Consider the following 23,669-nt stretch of genomic DNA (forward strand, 5'->3'; position numbering starts at 1 on the left):
TACATTGCTTGCATAGGAGGATGCTTTTATTCTTTTTTGTTTCCCTTTTATAGCTTTTGGCATATATTGAATTGTACATAGTAAGGGATTTCATCTTGGCATTTCCATACATAACCTATAATGTATAATGGACATATTCACCCTCTCTATTGCTTTTTCTTTCCCCCTTCTCCTTCCCCCTTTTCCTTTCCCCTTCCACCTTCCTAGTAGTCTACTTTTCATTTTCATGACCTCAGTTGTTTTGTTTTCCCTTAACTTCTGAAAACAAGAAAAAACATGTGACAGTTATGTTTGTGGGACTGGTTTATCTCACTTATCATGATCTCTAGCTCTATCCATTTCCAGCAAATGACATACTTTTTATTCTTCTTAACAGCTGAGTAAAACTCCATTGTGTGTATGTACCACATTTTCTTCATCCATTCATCTACCGATGGGCTCCTAGACTGATTCCACACTTTGGCTATTGTGAATAGTGTCATGATAAATGTGGGTGTGAAAGCATCTCCATAGTAAGCTGACTGATTCTTTTGGGTATATATATATAATCAGAAATGGGATGGCCAGGTCACATGCGAGGTCTATTCTTAAATTTTTTTTGAGGAACCTCTATATTGATTTCCATAGTGGGTACACTAATTTACATCCTACCAGCTATAAATAAGAGTTCCTTTTCCCCCACATCCTCACCAGCATTTGCTGTTATTTGTTTTCTTGAAGACAGACATTCTGAGGGCCACACTGGATACACTGAGGTAGCATCTCAGTGTAGCTTTGATTTGCACTTCTCTGATGGCTAAAGAGGTTGACCATTTTTTAATGTATTTATTAGATACTTGTACTTCTTCATTTGAAAAGTATCTTCAGTTTACTTACCCATCTATTATTTGGGTTGTTATTTGTTGTTTAATTTTTTGAGCTCTTTACATATTCTGAATATTAATCTCCTGTCAAATGAATACCTAGCAGATTTTGTCCCTTTCTGTAGGGTGTCTCTTCATTTTGGTAATTGTTTCCTTCACTGTGAGGAAGCTTTTTAATTTGATGCAATCACATTGGTCAATTTTGGATCTTATTTCCTGAGCTGTTGGAGTCCTATTCAGAAAGTCCTTGCCTGTGCTTTTACCTTTATTTTCCCTATATTGGAAAATTTTTTGAACTGAACTCCTAGATAAAATGAATAGTTCTGATGCTTTAGGACGCTGGATAGAAGAGGAATGTGGACCCCAGCTGGCAGGGTCATGAGGATGCCACTTCACACAGCACAGAGGGAAGCACAGAGCACGTGGAGGCAGGACTTAGATGCACAGATAACAGGACTTCCACGTTTCCTGCAAGGGCAACCAGATGGTGATGGCACTGCCACTTACTGAGGTGGGAAGTCCTAAGAAGGAGCCACTTTTTAGGGGCAGGGGAAGGAGATAAAATATTCAATATGGACATTCACAGATTCCCCAAAACATACCCAGGGCCTGAATCACAAACCCCTGATGTAGAAGGAGCACAGCACTTAGGACGAGGGAGGGGAAAGAGGGACTCTAGTGACAGAATGAAAAGAAGCAGTCACAGAAGCAGAGTAGGCTTAGCCACAGGAGATGGCTCAGACACCAAGCAGAGGGAGCAATGTGCAATGCTCCTGAGAGATCATGCAAGATGAGCAGTGATTAAGTGATCAATCACACTAGTGAATGATCAAGACAGACTTTGTAAAAACTATGGATTTTACCCCTACCTAGATAGCAGTGAAAAGCCAGATCAGCCTGTGAGATGAGGGAGGAGAAATGAGACCCTCCATAACACTGCTTTGCATCTCTGGCGCTACCCCCCCACCTCGCCTGGCCTACCATCCACCATTCTGCCTGCTTGGACCTTCTTGCCACTAGAGAGTTCAGCAACTATGCTGTCTTAGCTCCATTCATCCCAGGGGCTTTTTGTTGTCTGGAGCTTTCTAGAAAGGAGGCCTGCCTGAAGGGTTTTAATGTGCTCTTTAAAGGGACAGGAGACCTATTTGGTGTCCAAGCAAGTCCAAACACTAAGAGATAAGAGATTAAAGTTCTAAAAGCAAGTCCAAACCAAACTTGAAAAGTGAGAGATAAGAAAGCTCAGAAAAGACCACACGAAGTACATTCATCATTTGCCAGGAGCTGATCCCAAAGGCATGACAGCATAGCTAGGAGACGGAAAACGCAGGAATCACTTTGACCACCTCAAAGAGCACAACTGAGTCATCAGAATAAGTCAATCAGCTATCACCAGCTGGAGAAACTCAAAACCAGCCTTGGTTCTGCAGATTGGTAAAATGCCCCACCCCAAACTGATGCACCAAATCAGCATTTTCAGCTTTCTCTCAACTGAGTGCAGTCACATAGATGGGTCATAGTGGCAGAAAATAACGTGTTCTCTCACACTGGTCTCCTCCAGTTTCAGAATTCTGACCACTGCCACTGGGAAAGCTGAGCTTCCCATCACCCAACACATTTGCGAAACTCACTGGCTTTAACAAACTGTTCCCCAAACACCTGTGCTGTGTGTGCTCCTCTAGCCAGAACGTACTATATCATGTTCTGAAAGAGCTTCTAGGCTATCCCTTGCTTGAAAAATACCCATCAGCTGTTAAAAAAGTGAAAACCCATCTTGACACTGGTAAAACATTAGTATCCAGGAAACACACAAGCCCATTTGGTCAGATTTAATAAGCGTTAGCAAAATCCAGGTGAAGAACTCTATCTGGAAAAACAGAAGAATCTTAGAAGCAACTCCAATAAATAATTCTCTCAGGAAAAGAAAAAGAGATGTAAAACCATCCATCTCCATGGCAGACAACACGGAATCATATTCCACAAGTGGGGAGTTTTGGTGTAACACCAATTAAAAATGATGGTTTCCAATAAGACCTGTTGAAACTATTCCAGAATGTGGGGGAGAGAGGATAAAGGACAATGACTGAAGGGGTGAACTCAACTATGATATATTGTAAGAACTTTTGTAAATGTTACCAGGTACCCCCAGTACAACAATATAACAAAAAAAAAAAGAAGAAGAAGAAGAAAATGGTGGTTTCCAAATGTCTTGAGATTATGATATGTTCTTGCACGTCTTCCCATACCTGGAACCCTCATGCTCTGTCTTAGAGGTAAGTGAAGTTTGAGATTCATTAACTTTCATAATCCCTCATCCCCCCACCCAAAGACTACAGACAAGAACATCATGAAACCAACTTCAAATATCTCTAGTCTGTATTATTCTGAAGGTGAGACATAGGGGACACCATTCTTAACACTTCAGGCCAGTTGTTCCTCAGCCCGGCAGGATCTGCTGTATTTCGTGTGTGGAGGTGCAAGTATGCAACTCAGGAGCACGCCATTCACCATGGGTGAGTACTCAGTCACATACAGACAAGCTTTTTATAGAGCCTGGTGTGCCCACATTGGCCTTAGAGTTGAAACCCTACACTGTAGTATGTGGTCTCTGCTAATAATAGGGCTCGTCTTCCCAGTCCTACAAGCAACAAGAGAGCTAGGAAGGGAATGATTCCCACTATAGGAGAATCCAAAAGATGGGGCAGCCCTGCAACCTAAGCAAACAGATCTCCTGAGAGGGTTGCTCACCCACCTGCAGGCTTAGCACAGCCCCTCTGGCCCCTCAAGGACTTTCTGCCCTCCAACACCCAACCCAAGGGACTGCTGGTGTGAGCCTATTGCATAAAATGAAGGTTCACATCAACTCCTTAAAGGGACATTTTAGAGGTTCACAGCTAAAATACAAGTCCATTATAAATTACTCTTGAGTAAGAATATGCTGATGGCTACAGCTTTATAAAGATTTTTCTTTTAAAATCCTGCTGTGAAATTAAACCAGTACTCCTTAATGGGCTTGCATCAGGGGTTAGGGTGTGGCTCAGTGGCACTGAAAAAAAAAAGAAAGAACACCTCAAAACCTTCCATCTGGGGCCACCTTTTATCACAATACATTGTTAACATCCAAGGGACAGATCTGCAAGGGAGGACTTTCCAGAGATGGGGAGTGACAGACAAGTTGGGAGACATTTAGAAAATGTCATTTTCATCTTCCCAGACAAGTGGTTTAAATACAGTTATGGTATAATTTAAGTAGATCTTCATTTGAAAATATGCAGTCTCTTCTTCACAAAACCCATATCTCCCAGTCATAACAAATCCCAAGCAAAATTTGACACATACTTCTATGTTCAGACTGGTCAATGGTTCGGATGGAAATACTTTTTATAAATACCTACAACAAATCCCCTAAAAAAGATGTAATTAAAAACTGAGCACAAGGGGCCTCTCTTTCACCTAAAATGTTAAATTCCAGAAAGCCTATTCTTAGCTGAGCATTCATGGGGCCTCCTGGGAAGAGCAGGAGCCCTTTAGGATCTAGGTGAGAGCCTTCCCATCCTCCTCAACAGAGTAGAGGTGACTTGAAGGTCATCTGCGGCCCAGGACTTGGGTGTGATAAAACTGTTTCATCCCCAGCCTTGTCTTCTTTGTCAAGCTGCTGATTAAGCCTTCTCGTTTCCTGGCCAAGGCCCAGAGGGAGGGAGGAAAGGGACCTACAATAGTGTGAGAAAGTAAAAAACTCTGGGTATTTTGATTAAAAAAAAAAAAAAAAACACTTGGTAATCAATGGAACCCCATCAAGCCAATGTATCAAATCCACCAGAGGGAAAATTATAATTTAGCATTCAGAAGCTACACAGACAAGCATTTTCTTCAGGAAGATCATTACTTAGCACCAATTTCTCTCTCTCTGGGAGTTTTTCCTTGTCCTTCAAACCCTTGGCTGTGACAGTGCTGCTTGGGCTCAGTCAGCTGTACTTTAATCTGTAACACAGCTGGGTGTGGGGGCACCCAGCCACACATCACAGGCCACACAGCGAGCTCGCACCAGAGGCAACTCTTCTTGGGGGATCACCCTGCCAGGAGAACACAAGCAGCCTCACAGTCTCCTCCTGGGCTCTCCAGACCCAAGATCTTTACTCAAAGCGACGCAGGTGGTTGTACAGCGACTGGACGTAGGTGAAGACGCACATGGGGTCTGGCTTGCGGCCCATCACCATCATGTCCTCCACCTCAATGAGGCGCTCGCAGTTGGCAAGATTCCTGAAACACAGAAGTGCCCATCAGAACAAAGTCCTACCGCCACAGAGTCATCATCACCGAGCCCAAAACAGAATTTCGCCTGCAGCTGGAGGCATTCAGTGTGCACCAACAAGGAGTTCAAATAACCCAAGAGAGCTTCCCGAGTTTCTCAGTTTATGCAGTGTTCCCAAAAGTCCCACGTTGGTGAACCACCTACACAATTCATATTTTGATTTAAATAGACTTAATAAACTTTAAGTGAAATGTAGACTAGTATATGAAAAAGCATCATGAACTATAAAAATAAATGTAAACCTAAAGCAAAAAAACCAAATTTATCCATTTACCTTCTGAAACAGTATTTTTAAACTTATTTTTACACGGTATTTTTCATCATGATTCAGTACACACATGTATGTGCAAGTGGCCCTCTGTAACCAAGGGTTCCACACCTGAGGTCTTGATTTTCTTTAATATTTTGGATTGAAAATACAAAAGGAAAAAAATTCATCTGTTCTGAACATGTATAGACTTCTTTTTCTTCTCATTATTCCCAAACCATATAGGATACAACTGTTTTCATGGAAGTTGCATTGAATTGGGTATGTCACTACCATGCCTGGTGGATTATACCTGTAATCCTAGCTCTCGGGGGCAGAGACAGGAGGATAGCGAGTTCAAGGCCAGCATGGGCTACATTATGAGATCCTGTCTCAAAAAATCAAACAAGTAAATAACCCAGAGATAATTTAAAGTACACAGGAGGATATGAGGTTACATGCAAAATTAGGTCATTTTATACAAAGGACTTGACCATCTGTGGATTTTGGTTTCCACGGGGCAGAGTGAGATAGAGGGGTGGGGTGTCCCAGAACCAATCTCTTTCAGACACTGAGGGATGACTCAATCTATGTGGAAATAAACTTTCACAGCAATTCTTATCTTCACTACTGTCAATATTTTCTCTATAATTCATATTTCTTTCTTTCTCCTCCCTCGTATAACTGCTAGTCATGAACCACTAGATTGATTGTACAAAATACTAATGGGTCACAACTGGCAATTTAAAAACTTGCTCAAAATCAGCCAGGTGCCAGTGGCTCATGCCTGAAATCCTAGCTATTCAGGAGGCAGAGATCAGGAGGATCACAGTTCAAAGCCAGCCCAGGCAAGTAATTCATGAGACATGATCTCAAAAAAAACCTAACATGATAAAAGGACTGGGGGAGTGGCTTGAGGTGGAGGCCCTGAGTTCAAACCCCAGTACCACAAAAAAAAAAAAAAATTACTCAAAATCATCTTGTCACCCCACCTCCAGTGCCACCCCCAGAGGCCTGGGCTTCCTGCCCTAGGAAATATTAGTTTAACTTTCAGCCCCTGGTGTAGACTCAAGTGTAAACTGTGGCCTTTCACTGGGGCTCAGACGGAGGCTGAGGGCCTCCAGAAGGTAGGAAGATGAACACCAACCATCAAGACACCTAGCCCTGTGCATCACGGCTTTCAGTCCTAAAGTAATACCAGACATCCCCTTCGATGCCAAGCACTGCCCCCACCACACCCTGACTCTGGTCACAGTGTCCTGGGTCTCCTGGGCACCAGATGTAGACGGCCTGTTGTTGGGCAGAAGCCAAAGCACAGAAATGACTGTCACTGGGTCCACTTGTCAGTGCCCTTCCTTTTGCAGCTGTGTCTGCTGTTGTAGTTCTAGGCATCTTTTGTCTTTTTCCCTCACAGTCAATAAGTGCATAACTGTCAGGGCTCAAATCCCAGCTCCATATCTCACTAACTCTATGACTTAGGACAACACACTTAACTGCTCCAGGCCTCAGTTTCCCCATCTGGAATAACATCCATCTCACAGAATAGTATGAATGATAAGGGGATTAATGAACAAATAAATCCATTGAAACAGTGCCTGGCATGTCAAAAGAGTTCCCTACACTGAGGAATTGTTACTATTGCTGTATTTATTATCACTCCTCCCTTTAAGAAGCAGGAGGGATCACGGGAAAAGAGCCTAAACGTGAAATTTCAACAGCTGGGCTCAGCTCATGATGCTGCCAATCACTTCGCCTTTCTGGACCTGTTTCCTGGGCAGAAAATCAGAATGCATCTCTGCTCTCTTTCTGTGCATCCCAGGGTGTCCTTATGCACCTGGCTCTCCAATGAGTCCAGCCAGAGGGGAGACCCAGCTAGCAGGCCACCTTGGACCCCACCCAGAGCTTGAAGACAGTTCAGCATGACTCACACCCAGCCTTTCTACCAGCACATGGCATGCGGCAGCTCCCCAGCCTGTGTACTCCTGAGACAAAGCCTGCAACATTACCGACCGGCCCTGCTCTGTGGTGCTGGCCAGGTGCCAGGCCTCCTATCAGAAACCAAATGTCAAGGGAAAATGGAGATATCTGTCCTGATTCTGTCCCCGCCTTCTCCTTGGGGTTGGATCAGGCAGCCTGTAAGGGAACCCAGAGGTTCTATGGGGTGAGAAGGCACTTGGCTCAATGAGTAGGCACCCTCTCTCCTCAGGACAGGACAGGGTAGGCTCGGTGTCAAGGAAGTCAGCCCTGTGACCATGGTAGGCACGCAAAGGTGCCTTGTGGCCAAGACTTGTAAAATCTTGAGTTCTTTAGAGGCCAGAGGCTCAAGTTCACCTTCCAGAGCCATCACTTGTCATCTGGTACCCTCCTCACCCACCTCACAGGGAGAGCCCCTTCTCCCTCCCTTCCTTCTCTCTCAGGTCTGCTCCTCAGAGGACCCCAGGTATGTGAGAACAGGCTCTGCAGAAGGCCAGGGTATCAACATTGACAGTGGTGGTCTCAGTAGTCCCCCACATTAAATGAGGACAGTACTAGAACCTCAGCCTTGGAAGAGAACTCAAACGTCACCCCATCCAAATATCCAAATAGAAGGCCCACCATCTCTGTAAAGGCCCTGCCTCAGCTTGCTTACCTCCAGGTCCAGGGAAAAACATGTAACCAGCCCTCCAAGGACCATTCCAACCCCTCTGCAGAAGGCTCTGGCCTCAAGAAAGCTGCTTCTCATGTTGCTTCTACTATTTTTCCTCTGAACTTTCTACTTATTGTTCCCACAAGAGAATCTTCATGTCATGTCTTTCCCTAAAATGAAATCTCTCTGGTTCCTTTATCATTTCCCCGAAGGGTACTAAGGACTCTCTCCTCTGAACTCATTCTGGTTTCTCTCTAGCCCATGTCACGGAGGCACTCAGAATTGCCAACATTTTCCAAGTGCTGTCTGACCTGGGCAGTGGAGAGTGAATGGACACCCCCCTTCATTCTAGAGGTGGCATCTACTCTCCAACCAATGCTCCCCTGCCCTGTCCAGGCAGCAAGTCCTCTAGATCAGGGTGGCTATCAGGATGGGAATGAAGGCCTCACCCTAGCATTACCCTCTGCTGCCAACAGCAAGCCATGGGCAAGGTGCTGGCTTTCCTGGCAGGCAGTCAGGGCACTGGACTGCAATCCATCTGGTCCCCATCCTAGCCCACTGTTGAAGTTGAGCAGTGGGGATCCCTAAGAAGGCAGATCACAGCATACAATGTGCAGCCATCATCTCTCAGGTCCCCCTCCCTTTTTTTTTTAACCTTTTCACCTTCTTTTTTATCAAATCACTTGCTCTTTTCTTGGGCTCATCTGTGAGTCGCCTCTAGGGTATAAATAAAGTTAGAGCATCTCTTCCTAAAGAAAGACAGACTGCAAGAGCTGGCGTGCATCAAAGGGCTTTAAGGCAGTTTTTGCTTGCTTCGTTTCAGAGAATAACCTTTCTGCAATATTTGTATTAATTTCAAATAAATTTCTTACAGATTATATAATCAATTAGTTGATGTAAAACCACAAAAGGAGGAGAAAGCAAAACAAGAAGCTTATGCCCAAACAGAACAAGGGCAAAAGAATTTCGCAAAGTGAGCAGGATGCCCTTTCAGTTGTTCCTGCCTAAACCACTGAAATGGCTAAGTATGAAGACCCTCTTTCCTTTCCCTGTACCACCTCTGCTCCTCACCCACGTTTTCCCTTAGAAAGCCCCAAATCCTCCATCTCACAGGTAGAATGGTGCCTCTGGCTTTGAGGCCATTGCATGGCCTACAGCAGACCCTCAAGGGCACTTGCCTTCTAGCCCAACTCATCCCTGCAGACAGCATGCTCCCTCAGAGACATGCTGGAGCCAGCAGCAGTGGTGACAAGATTCCTAGACCCTGCCAGCACAGGCCAAACAGAACTTGGGAGACATGATAGGAGAGAAGTGCTAGCCACCACTGACTTTTACTAAAATATTTCAGTCTCAAAACAGTGACAACTTAATTGTCTTTTACATTTTAAAAAACTGCTTTTGTAAAAATGACCCCAGCTTGTTTTATGGTGATGGTACTGGGGTTTGAACTCAGGGCCTTGCATTTGCCATTTGAGCCATGTCCCCAGCCAAGTTTGTTTTAAATAATTCAAACTAATGGAAAAATCCAAAGGAGAAAGTACAAATCACTTCAAATGCCACCACTCAGCTAGAATCAGGGGTAGCAAGAGCCTACTGTCATGAACTTAAAAGTTTTTCTCCTGCTCCCATTTATTGTCTGGCTTTGGACTGTCCTGTAAGGGGCATGGAAGAGGAGTTGGGGGTTATTTTTATTTTTTTAAGTCTGCTCTAAATGTGGATCAGGATGCCAGGGCTTGGACTGCTGCCTCCCATCTGGTTTTAGACAGAGACACATGGGAACTACAAATAGCCATTGAGCCCCTTTTGCTGGGGGTAACCCGAGAGCAGGACACATTCCATGCAGGGCAAGCGGGAAGCCTTGGGCCACACGTCCTATGCTCTGCTCTGTGAGGAGGTGGGGAGGAAAAGTGTGGGCAGGCCAGGCACCCACCCAACTCAGCCCCATCCATAAAAGGGACTGGTGTACCATCGTTCCAGGCCCTGAACACCTGTCAGGCAAGGGAAGCTCACTGTGCTGTCAACACGGCATCACTCACACAGATTAGGCCACAAGGAATCTCAAAGCCCAGAAATTATGGGGGGATGGGCAGCACACACTACTTTTTACTCCAAAGCTTCCTGATGTATCTTTGTGCCTCAAAGGCACTTTCTCACAGAAGGTTCTGGAAACATCTCCTTTCTGATGCCAGCTGGATGCATGGTTTGCAAACCCTATGTCCTCTTTCCACTTCCAAAGACCCCCAGCTCCTCTCATCACACACTGCCTGCTCCCAAAAGTTCCTTAGCTTTGTCTTCTGCCTGCACTGGCTCTTGATGGCTTCAATAACCCATGTGTCAGCTGAGATGGTGTTAGCAGACCATCTCATTGACATGCCCGTGTCCTTAAGCAGGTGTCCCTGTGCTTTCTTGCAGCTTTTCTAAACAGCCTACTGTCCAAAAAACTAGGGGATCCAGGAGGCTGACCCCCAAGAGGCCCCAGGGAGGCCAGCCTGTCTCCCCAGCCCTCTTCCACACGTACCTGTGTGGTAACTTCATGGATGACTCATAAGGGGAGGTATCAGCCCAGGCTCTGCACAAGCTCCCCACACAGGCCAGCCCCTCCCCACCATCTGGAGTCAGCAGAAAAGCCAGAATGCATCCCAGAGGTCCTGTCGTGCCCTCCTCCCCTCACCAGCCAAAACCAAGCTCAGGCCACAGAGAGGCAGGGCCAAGGTTTTCACTCTGCTGTTTGCTCTGGAAAGGAAAGAGGCAAAGCCTGAACCAGTCCTCACTATGCCCCCCACCCCCAGGTTGGGAATAGAAGAAACATCTGTTTGGAGTCTGGAGGCTTTGTGAACGCAAGCCTCATGCTGGAAAAGCACGGTCCGGAATCACTCTGGCTCTGACTGCCTAGGGAAGCTATGTTCCCTGTAAACTGGAGCACAAGGACACCACTCCATGGCCCTGCTACAACTGAGCTTGGTCCAGGGCTGAGGGTGACCAAGGTGGCCACACATGAGTTGGCACTGGGCCAAGGCCCACTGACTCAGACAGTGAAAAACTATGTAAGCCAAACATGGCCTCCCCCAGCAGGGGTGGGTCTGGGGTGCCCACGTGGGAGCCCTGATCCCACATATTTTAACAATCTGATTTTGGGCAGTCACCATTCCTGAGATTCAAGCAGCTGGGCCTCCTCCTGTGAGCCATCCCCTCCCCATGTCAGGCCGTGACATTTGGCAAGGCTCCATCATCGTCTGCATCCAGTTGCGTAACACACTTATCCAAAGCTGTTTCTGCCATTAGGATGACAACTGATCCCAAGAGGCCAAGAAAGGCTTTTAAAGTATACAGAGGCGTTCTTATGACTCCAAGGGAACAGAAAGTCTGAGTGCATTACCAGAGACAACACAACAGATGGGTACTGGTATGCCAAAACTTCAGAACCAGAGGCCCAGTTCTGCCCCTAGAGCGAGTGCTGCTGCCCTAGAGAGGGCTGGCCACTTGGCTCAGGCAGGCTTGCAATACCAAGCACAGGTTAGTTATGAGACCGTTGGCTGCACTCGTTCTCTGGTCAAATTTGGAGCCTGGAAAAGGAGGTGGAGCTGGGCGGATGGGCCAGGAATGTAGTGAAGAGGGCAGGAGGAGTGCTGTGTGACCCTAGAAAAAGCCCTCACCAGGCCTCAGTCTTCCCATCTGTACAAGAAGACAGACCAGAAGGCCTCAAGATCCCCCCAGCTCTCAGGAAAGCTGCCCCATGACCTGACCAGCCCCAGACCCCATCAGGAGCAGAAATTGGGCCCTGAGTCTGGGCTAAAGCTAGAAGCCAGCAGGACCTGCCACACTTACTCAGCCATAGTGAAGGCCAGTTCGAAGTTCTTCTGTCGCTGTGTGGGGCTCAGGGCATTGTAGTCAAATGCATCAGGGAAGAAGGAGTGCACCAGGGCGCAGAAGGCCATCCCGTCACTCCAGCTGGAGGAGAAGTTCTGCAGGTCCACGTGCTGCAAGGAGCAGAGGAATGGTGTTACCCCGCTCCCTGCACCCCATGGAGCCTCATGAGCATACTCTCCCAAGCTCTCCCCAAGGCCCACCATCACCCTGTTCAGCAATAATCACTGCCAGACTTTACCCCCCTAAGGTGACTATAGTCTGCTCAGGCCAGATCCCAACTCCTGGAACTTCTAAGCACATGCTGCAAGCATGCAGGTGCCCACTCCCTCAGAAGGCAGGAGTTCTCTGGCTGCTACTCTTCCCTCCAGCCTGAGCAAGCTCTGGCCCTGCCAAGAGGGCAAGGCCAGGGGTGGTGCCTGCTCTGCCTCAGGCCTGGCTCACCTGGTATCCCAGGGTCTTGCTGCGGCACCACTCAAGCAGGATCTGCTTTATGCTGCTGGCGCTGGCCACACCGAAGCTCTGTGACCGCTTCAACTTGGCTCGGGTCTCACCTTTGCTCCTGTGGAGAGAGGGCAGGCCTGCTGTGGGGGGGCATGGGGGACATTCCTACCCCACCTGGTCTACTCCCTGGGAAGACACTGGGTTAGTACACAGCACATGTTCCACAGCCACGTCCACAGCACAGCCACACATACCAGCCATACAGATCTTTGGATGATGTGTGGCAGGACCACCCGCCCCTTCCTACCATCCAGGACCCCCATGTAATTTCCACAGCAGGAAGCAGGGGTCACCAAATAATCTTGAGACAGAGGAACGGAGTCGGCATGGCCCCAAGCCCCTGCCCTCTGTCTGGACCACCTCCTCTTCTCTTCACCTTACCCTCTTTCTGAGCCTCCCTCCGATGGAAGCCTCCTTCCTGATGGCACTTTCCTAGCCATGAGAAAGAGTCTCCTCTGGGCCCAAGGAGACTCTCTAAGAACCAAGGTTAGGTTATTGGGTCGGGGGGAGCTTCCTGGGTCTGACTTCCTCACTAGACTGGAGTAGGGACTGGCTGTCATCCATCATCATACAAGCCTGGACCACACTGCACACAGTAGGTGTCAATACCATGCACTAACAAGAAGGCTGGATAAATATGCAAAGACAGGCCATAAGCCCAAGAAACCAATCTCTAACAGGACATGGTATTGGCCAGTAGGCCCCAGGCTCCGCTGTGTCACCTCCCAGCTCCAGCCAGGAACCTCAACCCCTTGCAGGACTCTCCAGTCACATCCAGAAAGGAAAGGTTTAAGCGTGGCTTGGGAGCACTGAAGACCCCTCCCCTTGGGGAGCAGAAGACCCCTCAGAATGGAAGGGAGGAGCCCTCACCAGACCTGACCTGCCCCACAGTCCTCTGCTCCCCATAAATGTGACCCCTAACTCCCCAACCCAGCCTGTAAAACAGTCCTGACCTTGAACTCTACCCAAGAGGTCTGATCTAGGGAATGGTCCTTTGAGGAACAGGACAGGGCTCAGCTTTGCTATGCTGTGCCCACCTGATCCCAGTCTGGGTAGGGCCTACTCTGGTGGGCCAGCCGGGCCTGGTCTGGAAGCAGGTGTTCATACTTGCCCGCTGTGTCCTGCTCCCACTTCTCAAACAATGCCTTCCGGGCCTGGGCTCCCGAGGTGCGGGGCAGTGTCTGCGACCTCACCAGCTCCCTGCGACGCTCCCCCTGGTGAGGGGCCTGAGTTGTGACTGGCAGCTGTGGGGATGGGGGTGACTGGGGTGGTGTCACCAAGGGTGGGCTGAGGAGAGAAGCACTGAGTCAGACACAGATCTAGTCACTGTCTCCCCTAAGACCAAGGTTGAGCCCAGCACTGAGCGTGAGGGAGACAAACATCCTGCACACGACAGGCTGGCAGAAGACTGGTGGCCAGAAAGCAAGCCCCACCTGCACAGTCCCCAACTGGCTTGGCAGGTTTTCTAACTGGAGCTGCTATCTGCAGCATGCCTGGCCAGCAGGCCCAGCTAGGAGAGAGAATGGGCCCCAACTCTGTGCATAACCACCGCTTGGCAGGTGTCAGTGCCTGGGGAGGACAGGAGACACTCTCCTCAAGCAGGAGGTGTTCCCAGAGCCAGTCACCAGAACCAGCCCCCCCTCCCCCTCCCCCACCACTAGATAAGACCCCCTTTGTTCTTCCTCTGGAACAATCTGCCAGGAAGTCACAATTCTCCTTTTATTATTAAAAGAAAAAAAAAAAAAAGCCAAGCTTGCCACCCCATCCTCAGTTTCAACCACAGTCCAGTGGACCTGGGGGAGCAACAAGGGCCCCCACAGGCCTGAAGGAGGCCTGCACCACAGTGAAGCCCCTCCTGCCTGCACCAGGCACCTGATCAGCTCATGGCAAAAAGTATCCAGCTCTGTGGGATCCCAGCCAGTCCATCCACCTTCTTCCCGTGGAGGCACAGACCCCTGCAACCTATTAACTGACTTGCTTCAGAGGTCCACAAAGAAGCCAAACTGCAGCTACACTTCTCCAAACAACACCCTCCAGAAACCCCATCCACCTCACTTCTCCTGATCATACCCACCTGCCAACAGCTGCCCAAGTTCTGCAGAGCACCCACCCCAGGACAGTCAGCACAAGCATCTCCCTGAAGGTGACCTGGGCATCTGGGTCCCAGAAGAAGCAGAGAAGCCACCTGGGGAGCAACTGACTCACCTGTCCTTGCATTTGCCTGCTGTCACTGCCCCATACCCAGAGCTCGACAAAGACCTCGTGAAACATGAATTCTTTTCTGCAGGACAAAGAGAAGACACAAATAACTAACCTGGCCTCAGCCTCCCTTCCTCTGACTCATCCCTGTACCATTTACCTGGCATATCTTTCTGTGGACCAGCAAGAACCCAGCTGGCCCTACCTCAGCAAAGCCAAGAAGAAAGGGTAGGAAAATAGAGCAGTGACATCAAAGAGGTCTCTTAAACTTTTCCAACCCTCCCCTGAGGGCACAGAGCCTTCTGTACTATGTGACCAGCAAACACTCCCCAAACTCTCCTTCAGAAGCCCATGTGGCCCCAGCCTAGGACACACTCCTGGGGCCTGACCACAGGCCCAAGTCAGACCTAGGGGAATTGGAGGGGGGTGGGACTGTGCCAAATGTGCAGGTTGACCATGGCCTTGACTTGTCATAAAAGCTGTGGCTGTCCCCTACAGGGGTAATGCTGTTCCATGGCATCTCTGGCAAGGGCAGGCCCCCTTTGATACAGCAGAAGTAGGCGGAGGCCTGGCCTGGGTCTTCTGAGTCCCGCCCCCAGCCCTCTCTTTTCCACGGCACAGATGGGGCTGGTACCCACATCATACTCTCCTGCTCCTACCAGTGGGACTAGGAGTCCATGGGGTGGTGGCCTCACTGGGGCTTGGGCTGAAGCCCCCTAGGATGGCAGCAGATGTAGGCGACAGAGCTGCAGCTGAGGTCTCCCCAGAGAACTTCTCAGAGACTCGGGTGACAGCTGTGACTGGCTGGTGTGGCAGCCTCAAGGAGAGGCTCACAGGGCGAGGTCTAGAAGGCTGTGGTGCTGAGGTTTGGGCTGCCTCAGAGGATCCATCACCTGGACCTGGAACATGTGACCAGCTGAGTGAGTGGGTCAGCTGTGCCATCCACAGGGGCCTAAGACCCCCACCCCCCAGGATCTAGTCTTCCTGAGCCCAGTCTCCCTACCTCCTGCCTTACTGGGGATGTCTTGCTTCTCCAACAAGAGTTGATTCTTCCCAACCTTCCCTTATAGGCAGCTGAAATAAATACTAACTGACTAGGTACTTTACCTTCTTCAATATTTGGACAATTCCTTGGCTGGGGAAGCTCATTTTCCTCTGGGTAGAAAGTTCTACACATTGAATGAGGTTGCTCTCCTGGCAGCCTCTCTGCCCAAGAGATGGCTGGCACAGAAGACTGGTCAAGGCCTTGACCCCCAAAGCTACCCAGCCACCTCCCTTCTGCCCTTGGCCCTTACCTGCACCAGGCAGGTGTCCGTTTTCAGTGACACACGAGTTTGAGGTTCGTCTTGTTTCTGGCTCACTGGCTTCGTCATGATCCATGCTCTGCAGAGACACCATCACAACCATTAGCTGGGCCCAGCTTCCCAACCTGAAGCCAATTCCAAAGCCCCTCCTGGTTTCTGGCAAGACAAATCTCTCTCATTTTGAGAGAAAATAGCCCCCAGGAGGTAGAGTGGTGAGCCAAGGTCAAGAGCAAGCTGGGACAAACCCAACCCAGAACAGAGCCTCTACCAGCCTGAGAGGCAAACACTGAGCTCATCCCAGAACCCAAAAAAAGATGATGGTTCTGAAACAGTGTTAGGTGGCTCTGTCCCTCCCCTCAGGCTGGACCAGACGATGGGTCAGGACAGCCTGGTTCCCGCTCCTCCCAACTGGACCTGGCTGACATTCTGCCATGTTGGAGCAGCAGCAACAGGAAGGTACAAAGTTCCTGAGGGTCAAAGAGGGATAAGGAGCCCCTCACACCAAAGACTTTCTAATTGCATGCTGGGACACAAGATTTCCTCCAGCATGCAAAATGGAGGGGCCTAGCTGGCTTTGTGCCACCCTCCATCCTCCCTGGGCTGCAGCAAGGGGTAGGGCCAGCAGGAGACAGGCAGAGAGCAAAGACCACAGAGAGCAAGATCCTGACTGAGCTGCCAACCCACCATGTGACCTAAGCCACATCATGTTCCCTCTGGGTCTCAGCTTGAGTAACGCAGGAGGCCATGCAAGCACCATTTGGGCATCTCCCAAACATCAGGTTCATCTCACAGATGGGACCCAGGGGCTCAGAGAGAAGACGTGCACTGCCCAGGGTGTCCAGTGAAACACAGCTGGGATCTAGGTCAGGAGGAATCCTCCTCCTCCTCCTCTCCCTGAATCCTGCCCCTCCCAATGAGGGTGTGGCAGGTTCAGAATGTCTATGGGATTTAAGGGGTGTTAGCATGGCAAGAGGGGACAGAAGCAGACCCTAACCAGGAACTCTGGCAGGAACCAATGCTGAGTGGCTTGACAGGTTGGCTGTGCGTCTCCCTAGATGCCCCCAGGGTGTTTCCCTGATCTATTTGCTTCCCAGACAACAGTTCATTCCAGCCCCAGATGGCTCAGGTCCACCCTGCCTCAGGGGAAACCAGATTGGTGGGTGCACAGACGGTGCCAGGCTAGCATGATAACACCTAAGAAAGACTTTAGCCTATATAGGCAGGAAGGGCACTCTAGAGATAAGGTACCTGATCTGCATCCAGAATGAGCCAGGTACCCACAGAGGGAAGACCACTCCCAAAAGAGTGACTGTCAGGCACAAAAGCAGAGACATGAAGACATAGGCATTGTGACCCTGCATGATCCTACAGCCCATGCTGGCTGCCTAGAGTACTTGGACTTAGATAAGAAGGTGCCTACAGTGTGTTTAGGCACACCCTTCAGAAACCAGCGAGAGTAGCAGGAACGGAGAAGGCAAGGAGACTCCTTAGTACCTGGAGGAAAACTGGGGAGGGAGTATGGGTCAAAGATGTGGGAAGGCCAAAGGCAAGAACTCAAAACTCTGGGGAAGAAGGCATCTGACTCAGTGAGTGGATGAGGTGGGAGGAAGGTGCCCAGTTTCTCCCAAGTCCAAGCTTGGGGCCTGAGTGACTGGGAAGGTTTGGGGGAGAAGCGAGGACATACAGTTTAGACAAGATGGGTGTAAGGGGCTTCTAGGGCCTGAAAGAATTGAGGAGGTAGCTGGTTTTGTTAGCATGAAGTGTAAAGAAAAGGAGGGTGGATGTTGGGGAAACAGTCCTGCCTGTGCAGGCTCTGGCAGCCCACAGAGTGAGGGCCAACATGGAGTGGGGGCTAGGATGAGACCCCACACGTCAGGAAGCAGAAGAGGTGTCTGCATCTGCAAGGAGACTAGAAGGAACAGCAAGGGAGGTGGGAAGAAACCCAGCAGGAGGTTGAGAAAGTCAGGGAAAGAAACAACAAGAAGGCTAGCACATCCAAAGGTAACCTGAGGTCAAGGATGAGAAGATCAAGATAGGATGGAAGACACGTCCATTGCGTTTAGCCAAGAGATCACTGGTGATGGATGAAAAAACAAAACCAGAGAAATTGGGGCAGGACGGCCTGGACTGCAGGGGCTTCTCCAGCTGCCTGAATCTTGGCCAAGCAAAAAGAGCTAGAGATGGCGTTTGAGGGGTTTTTCCAGATGGAAGAAGCAAAACCACACTGACAGGCTGAGAGAAAGGTTCCATCAGCAGGGTGGGTCCCTAGGAAGCTGACAGAGGACAGGACCCATACCTGCGAAGAGTCTGGCTTTAGAGAGGAGGCAGCCCTCAACTTCTGTCTCAGGAGGGTGGAGGAGAGAAGCCAGGCCCACCCATAGGACAGCAGGACCACGGGAAAGGGGTATGGCGTCCCATACTCCAGAGCAGGGAGGGCACCTCTGGAGACCTGATGCCCAGTCAACAGCTAGAGGAGAACCAGCCAGTCCCAGTCACCAGAGCCAACTCAGCTCTAGGGTCCCCTTGTCCCCCCACCCACCCCATTCTTGTCCAACAGGTTCTACAGGTCCAGCCTCCAGGGACAGGCTGATGGCGAAATCATTTTCCCAGGAATGTAGGTGTCTGTGGGGGGCCCCCCAAGACACCTGTTCCCGCATGTTACAGACCTTGCACCCCCACCCCATGATGCCCCAGGGGAGCAGACAGGAAGTAGGTTCTGCACCTCTGTATCAGCAGATTCCTGCTAAGGGGTCTGAGGTAAGGAAAGAGGGGAAGGGGCTGAGCTAACTTGGACTGGGAGGTCAGCAGGTACTGGGGCCTGGAACTGAGCCCAGACTCCCACGTTCCCCATGCCCCTCACTCTTCCAGCCCCAGCCTATAACCACCTCTCATCTGGAGAAAGGGCTCTGTCCATACCTCAGGCTGAGACCACCCTGAGCCCATCACCACATAGACAGGAAACCAAGTTAGAGGCTGAGGGCAGAGGTCCCTCAAACTTACACTGTGGCTAAAGGCAGTAATCAAATCACAGTGTGGGTCTGGTTTCCTCTCAACCCAGGGCTCTGTCCACAAAGTGCTCTGACCTTCCAGAGGGCAGAGAAGACTACTCACGACAAACATGTCTCCTGGGGGCCAGGTTCAGGAAAAGCCCTGGCCCCACCAGGTCTGCCTTAAGCCAGTGAGCGTGAAGAAAAGTATAAGACTGTGGTTAGCCCTGTGGAACCTTCACAGAACACAGAGCCCCCAAGCCTGGCTGGGCTACAGCAAGCTGTTGTCCCAGACAAAAGTCCAGCCCAGGAGACCCCAGACATGCTCCTCAGTGGGCCACAGCCTGGGAGGGACTCTGGGAGGCCTGGGGCAGAAATCACCAAAGAGCCATGGGGCTAGAGAAGCCATGGGGCTGGCACTCCCACAATTCTTCATCTCCACTTTGTTTTGGGAAGGGGAGGTGCCCCGGGAGGAAGCCAGGCCTAGGAACTCAGGGGAAGAGGCAGGGGACAAGATAAGTCTGATTTCAGGGACTGGCAGATGTGACCCTCCTCCTGGGGATGTTTTATTTCTTTCTTTCTTTACATTTTTGTGGAGAAGGAATAACATTTCAGGATTTCTTGGAGTTGCCTGAACACACATGCTCACCCGTGGACACCAGAGCCCATACATGTGCTAGACATAGCCTGTGCAGGGCAGAATCTGCTCGCTTTACTCACACCACAGCTTTAAAGGACTCAATCCAAACTTCTCCAAAGCATTAAACTCCCTTATCACACTGCCTCTGGGAAAGGCAGGCAGATAAGGTGAGTCTGGTTTCTCTCACGGTCAGGCCTCTGACACCCGGCTCCTGGCAGCGGCTCCTGAGGGACTTTGCTGCTAGGCCATAGGCACCCAGAGGCTCAAGCTTAACAGAGTATGACTTTCCAGGTAATAACTCTGAGCCAGACTCCTGGGCCTGGGTCTGAATCTGGGATTGACCTCAGGCTGCCATCCTCCATCTCAGGCCCCCCAGCTGGCTCCTGGCTCCCTTTTCCCTGCCAGAAAAGAGCAATGGCTCTTAACACTTTTGTGAATGAGGTTGTCTGAGCACAAACTATCCAGCCTGCTCAGTGTGTGGGGCCCAACAAAGCTAGGACAATCTCCCTTGGTTTAGATACAGGAAAACTGAGGCCCAGCTGAGAGGAAATGCCCCTGAAGCACTTCCTGTCTGCTCAGGGATTTCAGGGCTTCTGCACACTCCTTCCTGATTTCTCCCATCGTGTCACTCTCCTTCTCCTCCTCCTCCAGGGCTTCCCTGACCATTCCTCTGCCATCCATTCCATGTAGTCCTATGCTGTAGCAAGGTCAAGGTTTGTGAGCTCAGAAGTGGATTACGCAATCAAGCCTTTTGCACTGAGTTCAGGCACATTTATATGCTGAGAACAACCCAACTCCAATTCCTATAATCTCCAGTGAAATGGTCTCAAAAGCTCACTGCTTGCTGGGATGGGGATCGGGGGGAGCACCAGCATCCATGAGGCCATACCACAAACCAAGTAGCACAGCCACCCTGGCTTGTGAGTGCAAGATGAGACCCTTCCACTCAGACCCCTGCCACAGACAGCACCCAGCTGTGTCTTGGTCCGTCATCCACACTCCAGTTTGTGATCAAACACTCCATCCCGGGTCTCTTGCTAGTCACAGAGCGTGAGCCAGAACACACACATGACTCCACACAGCCCCTCTCACTAGCAGAAAAGCTGGCTCGGAGCCTATGCTGGTGCTTCTGCCACAGTGGACTGACCAGTGTTTCTGGGGTCAAACGGGGGAAAGTGCCTCAGGCCCAGCCCACCTGGGGCTCAAGGGTGGCGCACCCTCTGGTCTAACTGGAAATGGCTCATCCTCTACCCAGGACACTCAGCTGCACCTACTGCTCACAGCCCCTGGGGCCTTTCTGCAGTCCACATTCTATTCCCCAACTGGGTCTCCATTCTCAACCACAACAGGCTGCAGCCTCCCTGCTGACCTCCAACCTCTTCTTCCAGATGGGTTCCCCTCTCTGGATTTCTAAGTTGACAGTCTGGAATCTCCTCACCTCTGTCAGTTCTCTGGTCTGATTTTTGCTTTCCTTCAAACTCTTCTGCATCTGCACAGGCTCCTTCTCTATAATTGCACGCAAGACCATGCCCACTCTATGACTTGGACTGCCACCAGTGCCCAGACTGCCCCTAACCTGGAGCCCTGCCTACTCTCTGAACCACTGGACCCATGAATCTATCTGCCCTGGAATAGCTTTATCGGGGTGCCTCACAGCACCCTTGCGATCAGCCAGATCTGTGACCCAGTAGTTCCTCAAAGGACAGCTCCTGTCTCTGCCTTCATTCTCAAGTCCAAAACTCCCCCGCCCGCTGATTCTCCCTCCAAAACCACCCTCCTAACCAAGAGGGATTGTTTGCCCGTGAATAATGGCAAACTCCCATTGAAAAAAGTCACAACCGGAATGAATTATATATATCATATTTATATATGTTGATATATATATACATCAACATATGTATGTGATCCTGAGATTATTTTTCTTAAAACACAGACAGTTGTTTCCATAAGAAGACAAGCAGCAAAAGTGTGTTAAAATAAAACCTCAGAGACCAACCAATGACACAGCTTATTAGGCACATACGAGCTCACCGTGACAATTTTTCACCATTCTATAGACACTTCACCCAAGGCACTGGGATACCAGGGGTTCCGTCCCGGGACAAAGCCCAACTCCTCTGTCCAACATCTAGGGCCTTCATAACTCACCCCTCCACTTGCACACCTGGAGGCTCCACCCCAGCCAGTGGGGGCTTTTGGCTGTTCTGACGCTGCATACACAGCCCCCACCCACTGCCTCTGCACCAGGTGCTGCAAGCCCTGTGTCTCCAGCACAAAGCCCTCCTGGGGAAGAGACTACCTCGTTTGGAGCAGAACATCTGTTGCTCCCACTGTCCGCACTGCTCAGTTTGAGGCCATCTCTACCCTGGCTGACACCTCTAGAGAAGGTCTTCTCTGATCCCCATCCCTGGGGAGCTCTGAGGTGCAGCCCCACCTGGCAGCAGCCTGAGAGACTGCCTAAAGGAGGTGCCACCTTGCACACTACTCAGACTCAGGCCCTGGACCCGCAGCTCCAGAGCACATAGCTGGTCAAGATAAAGGATGCCCCCCTAAGGGCCAGTGCACACACCATAGAAACGTTGTAACTCCCACTATGGGAGGCCCATACTCAGAGACAGTGACTGGTCCACACCGGCCTCTGGCCAGTCGCTGACCCCAGAAATCTAGATACTATTAAATGACCCTTTCTCTACCTTCACAGTAAGGGATTTGCCCCCCTGTAATGTGCGTTCTCAAAAATAGCTGCCGAGCAGCCTGGACCAGACTACAACCCTCACCTCCCCACCCCCAACACACACAAACACATTTACATACAGAGGCTTGAGTTCCCAATAGGGTTAATCTATAACCTGAGCAGTCAGGCCTCGGTGAAGCGGCAACGTCAGGCCTATGACTGGAAATGTAAGGGGCTGGTAAAGGGAGCTGACCTTTCCAACACAGAGGAGGCCCCAGGCGGTACTGAACCTTCAGGTGCTGTACCTCAGCCTTCAAACTCTTAATGCCATGGGACAGAGGGGAGAAGGAGACAGAACGCAAAGCAAACAGGGCCTCACTCCAAAGAAGGGAGGGGGTGCAAGACAGGTGCAAGGGGCAGGCTAAGCAGTGTTTCTCCTGCCCTTTCCAACTCTCAAGTTGTGATGGGATCCCCATTACCAAGTCCCAGCAGCAGGTGGAGTCATAGCCCCCAGACCAGAGGATGGTCGCAAGCGCACGTACTCAGGATGGAGAGGCCGCACCAAAGCACAGAACCCCACCCCACCCCCCCAGTTCAATAGCACATGCACCTACGCAGGTATGCAGTCCTCCCCAAACTCACCTGGCTGCGGCCGGACAGCGAGAAAGTGGCGTGGCTAGCGAAGCGTGCGGTGCCCAGGCGAGGTGCGCGGTCCGAAACCCCTGCTGCGGGCGGGGGGCTGGGTGTGCCGGGTGCAGGGGACAGCCCGGTCGCCAAGCCCAGCGCCTCCACCTGGCGCGTCAAGCGTTCGAGCTGCGCCTGCAGCCGCTGGTTGTCCTGCTGGAGCTCGGCCACGGTGCGCGCCAGGGGGCCGGCCAGGCGAAGCGCCTCGGCCACCCGCCGCTCCACGCCGCGCTGCAGCCCCTGCATGTCCTCGTGCAGCGCGCGCACCGCACCTTCCAGCGCCGCCTCATAGCGGCCCAGCGCATCGCGCACAGAGCGCGCCTCCTCGGCGTCCTGGGTAGGTTCCATGGCCAAGCCGAGCAGGGCGCGCCGATCCGAAACCCACCAGAGACGAGAAGGGATCCGACCTCTCCAGCTCAGTGCCGCGACTGACCGTCCCCCCTGGGTTTAGTCCAAGGGGCAGCTGGAGGGGCGGGCGCAGGGCGGGGCGGGCCCTGAGAGCCCTGGGACTGGGCGCGAGAGGGGGGCGGGACCTTGGGGGGCGGGACCCGACTCGCGACAGGATACCCGACCTGCTACCGGGATACCCTACCCTGGAGTCCCGCGGCGGTGATGCGTGGGTCCGCGAGGCGCAAATGAAGACCTTGCCCTCCTCCTTTTCAAGGGTTCAGGGTGCGTAGCGGAGAGAGAAGTGCAGAGTCCGAGACCCTGTTGACTCCGGAGGAGTGGCGTACCGTGTTGGGGAGGGGCTGTGGGCTCACCGGAAGA

The 23,669-nt window shown here is 50.9% G+C and overlaps 1 protein-coding gene across 5 annotated transcripts; it reads right to left on the bottom strand.

The window, feature by feature from the left end:
- Positions 1–3,938: 3,938 nt before the first annotated feature.
- Smtnl2 (smoothelin like 2) lies at positions 3,939–23,346 on the bottom strand. Of its 5 annotated transcripts, none has more exons than XM_020156696.2 (8): positions 22,860–23,345; positions 15,908–15,995; positions 15,272–15,511; positions 14,619–14,694; positions 13,521–13,700; positions 12,354–12,471; positions 11,871–12,022; positions 3,939–5,120 (listed from the first exon to the last, which is right to left on the bottom strand). In XM_020156696.2, the coding sequence occupies exons 1-8, from the start codon at positions 23,247–23,249 to the stop codon at positions 4,994–4,996; spliced, it is 1,371 nt and encodes a 456-aa protein (XP_020012285.1). In that variant the 5' UTR covers positions 23,250–23,345; the 3' UTR covers positions 3,939–4,993. The 5 variants fall into 5 exon arrangements, with proteins under 5 accessions (XP_020012285.1, XP_073903247.1, XP_020012286.1 ...); XM_074047146.1 differs by lacking the exon at positions 22,860–23,345 and adding an exon at positions 22,471–22,572; XM_020156697.2 differs by lacking the exon at positions 22,860–23,345 and adding an exon at positions 21,843–22,024.
- Between the last annotated feature and the right edge of the window lie 323 nt (positions 23,347–23,669).

This window comes from Castor canadensis, chromosome 11, assembly GCF_047511655.1.
Source record: "Castor canadensis chromosome 11, mCasCan1.hap1v2, whole genome shotgun sequence".
Classification (NCBI taxonomy): domain Eukaryota; kingdom Metazoa; phylum Chordata; class Mammalia; order Rodentia; family Castoridae; genus Castor; species Castor canadensis.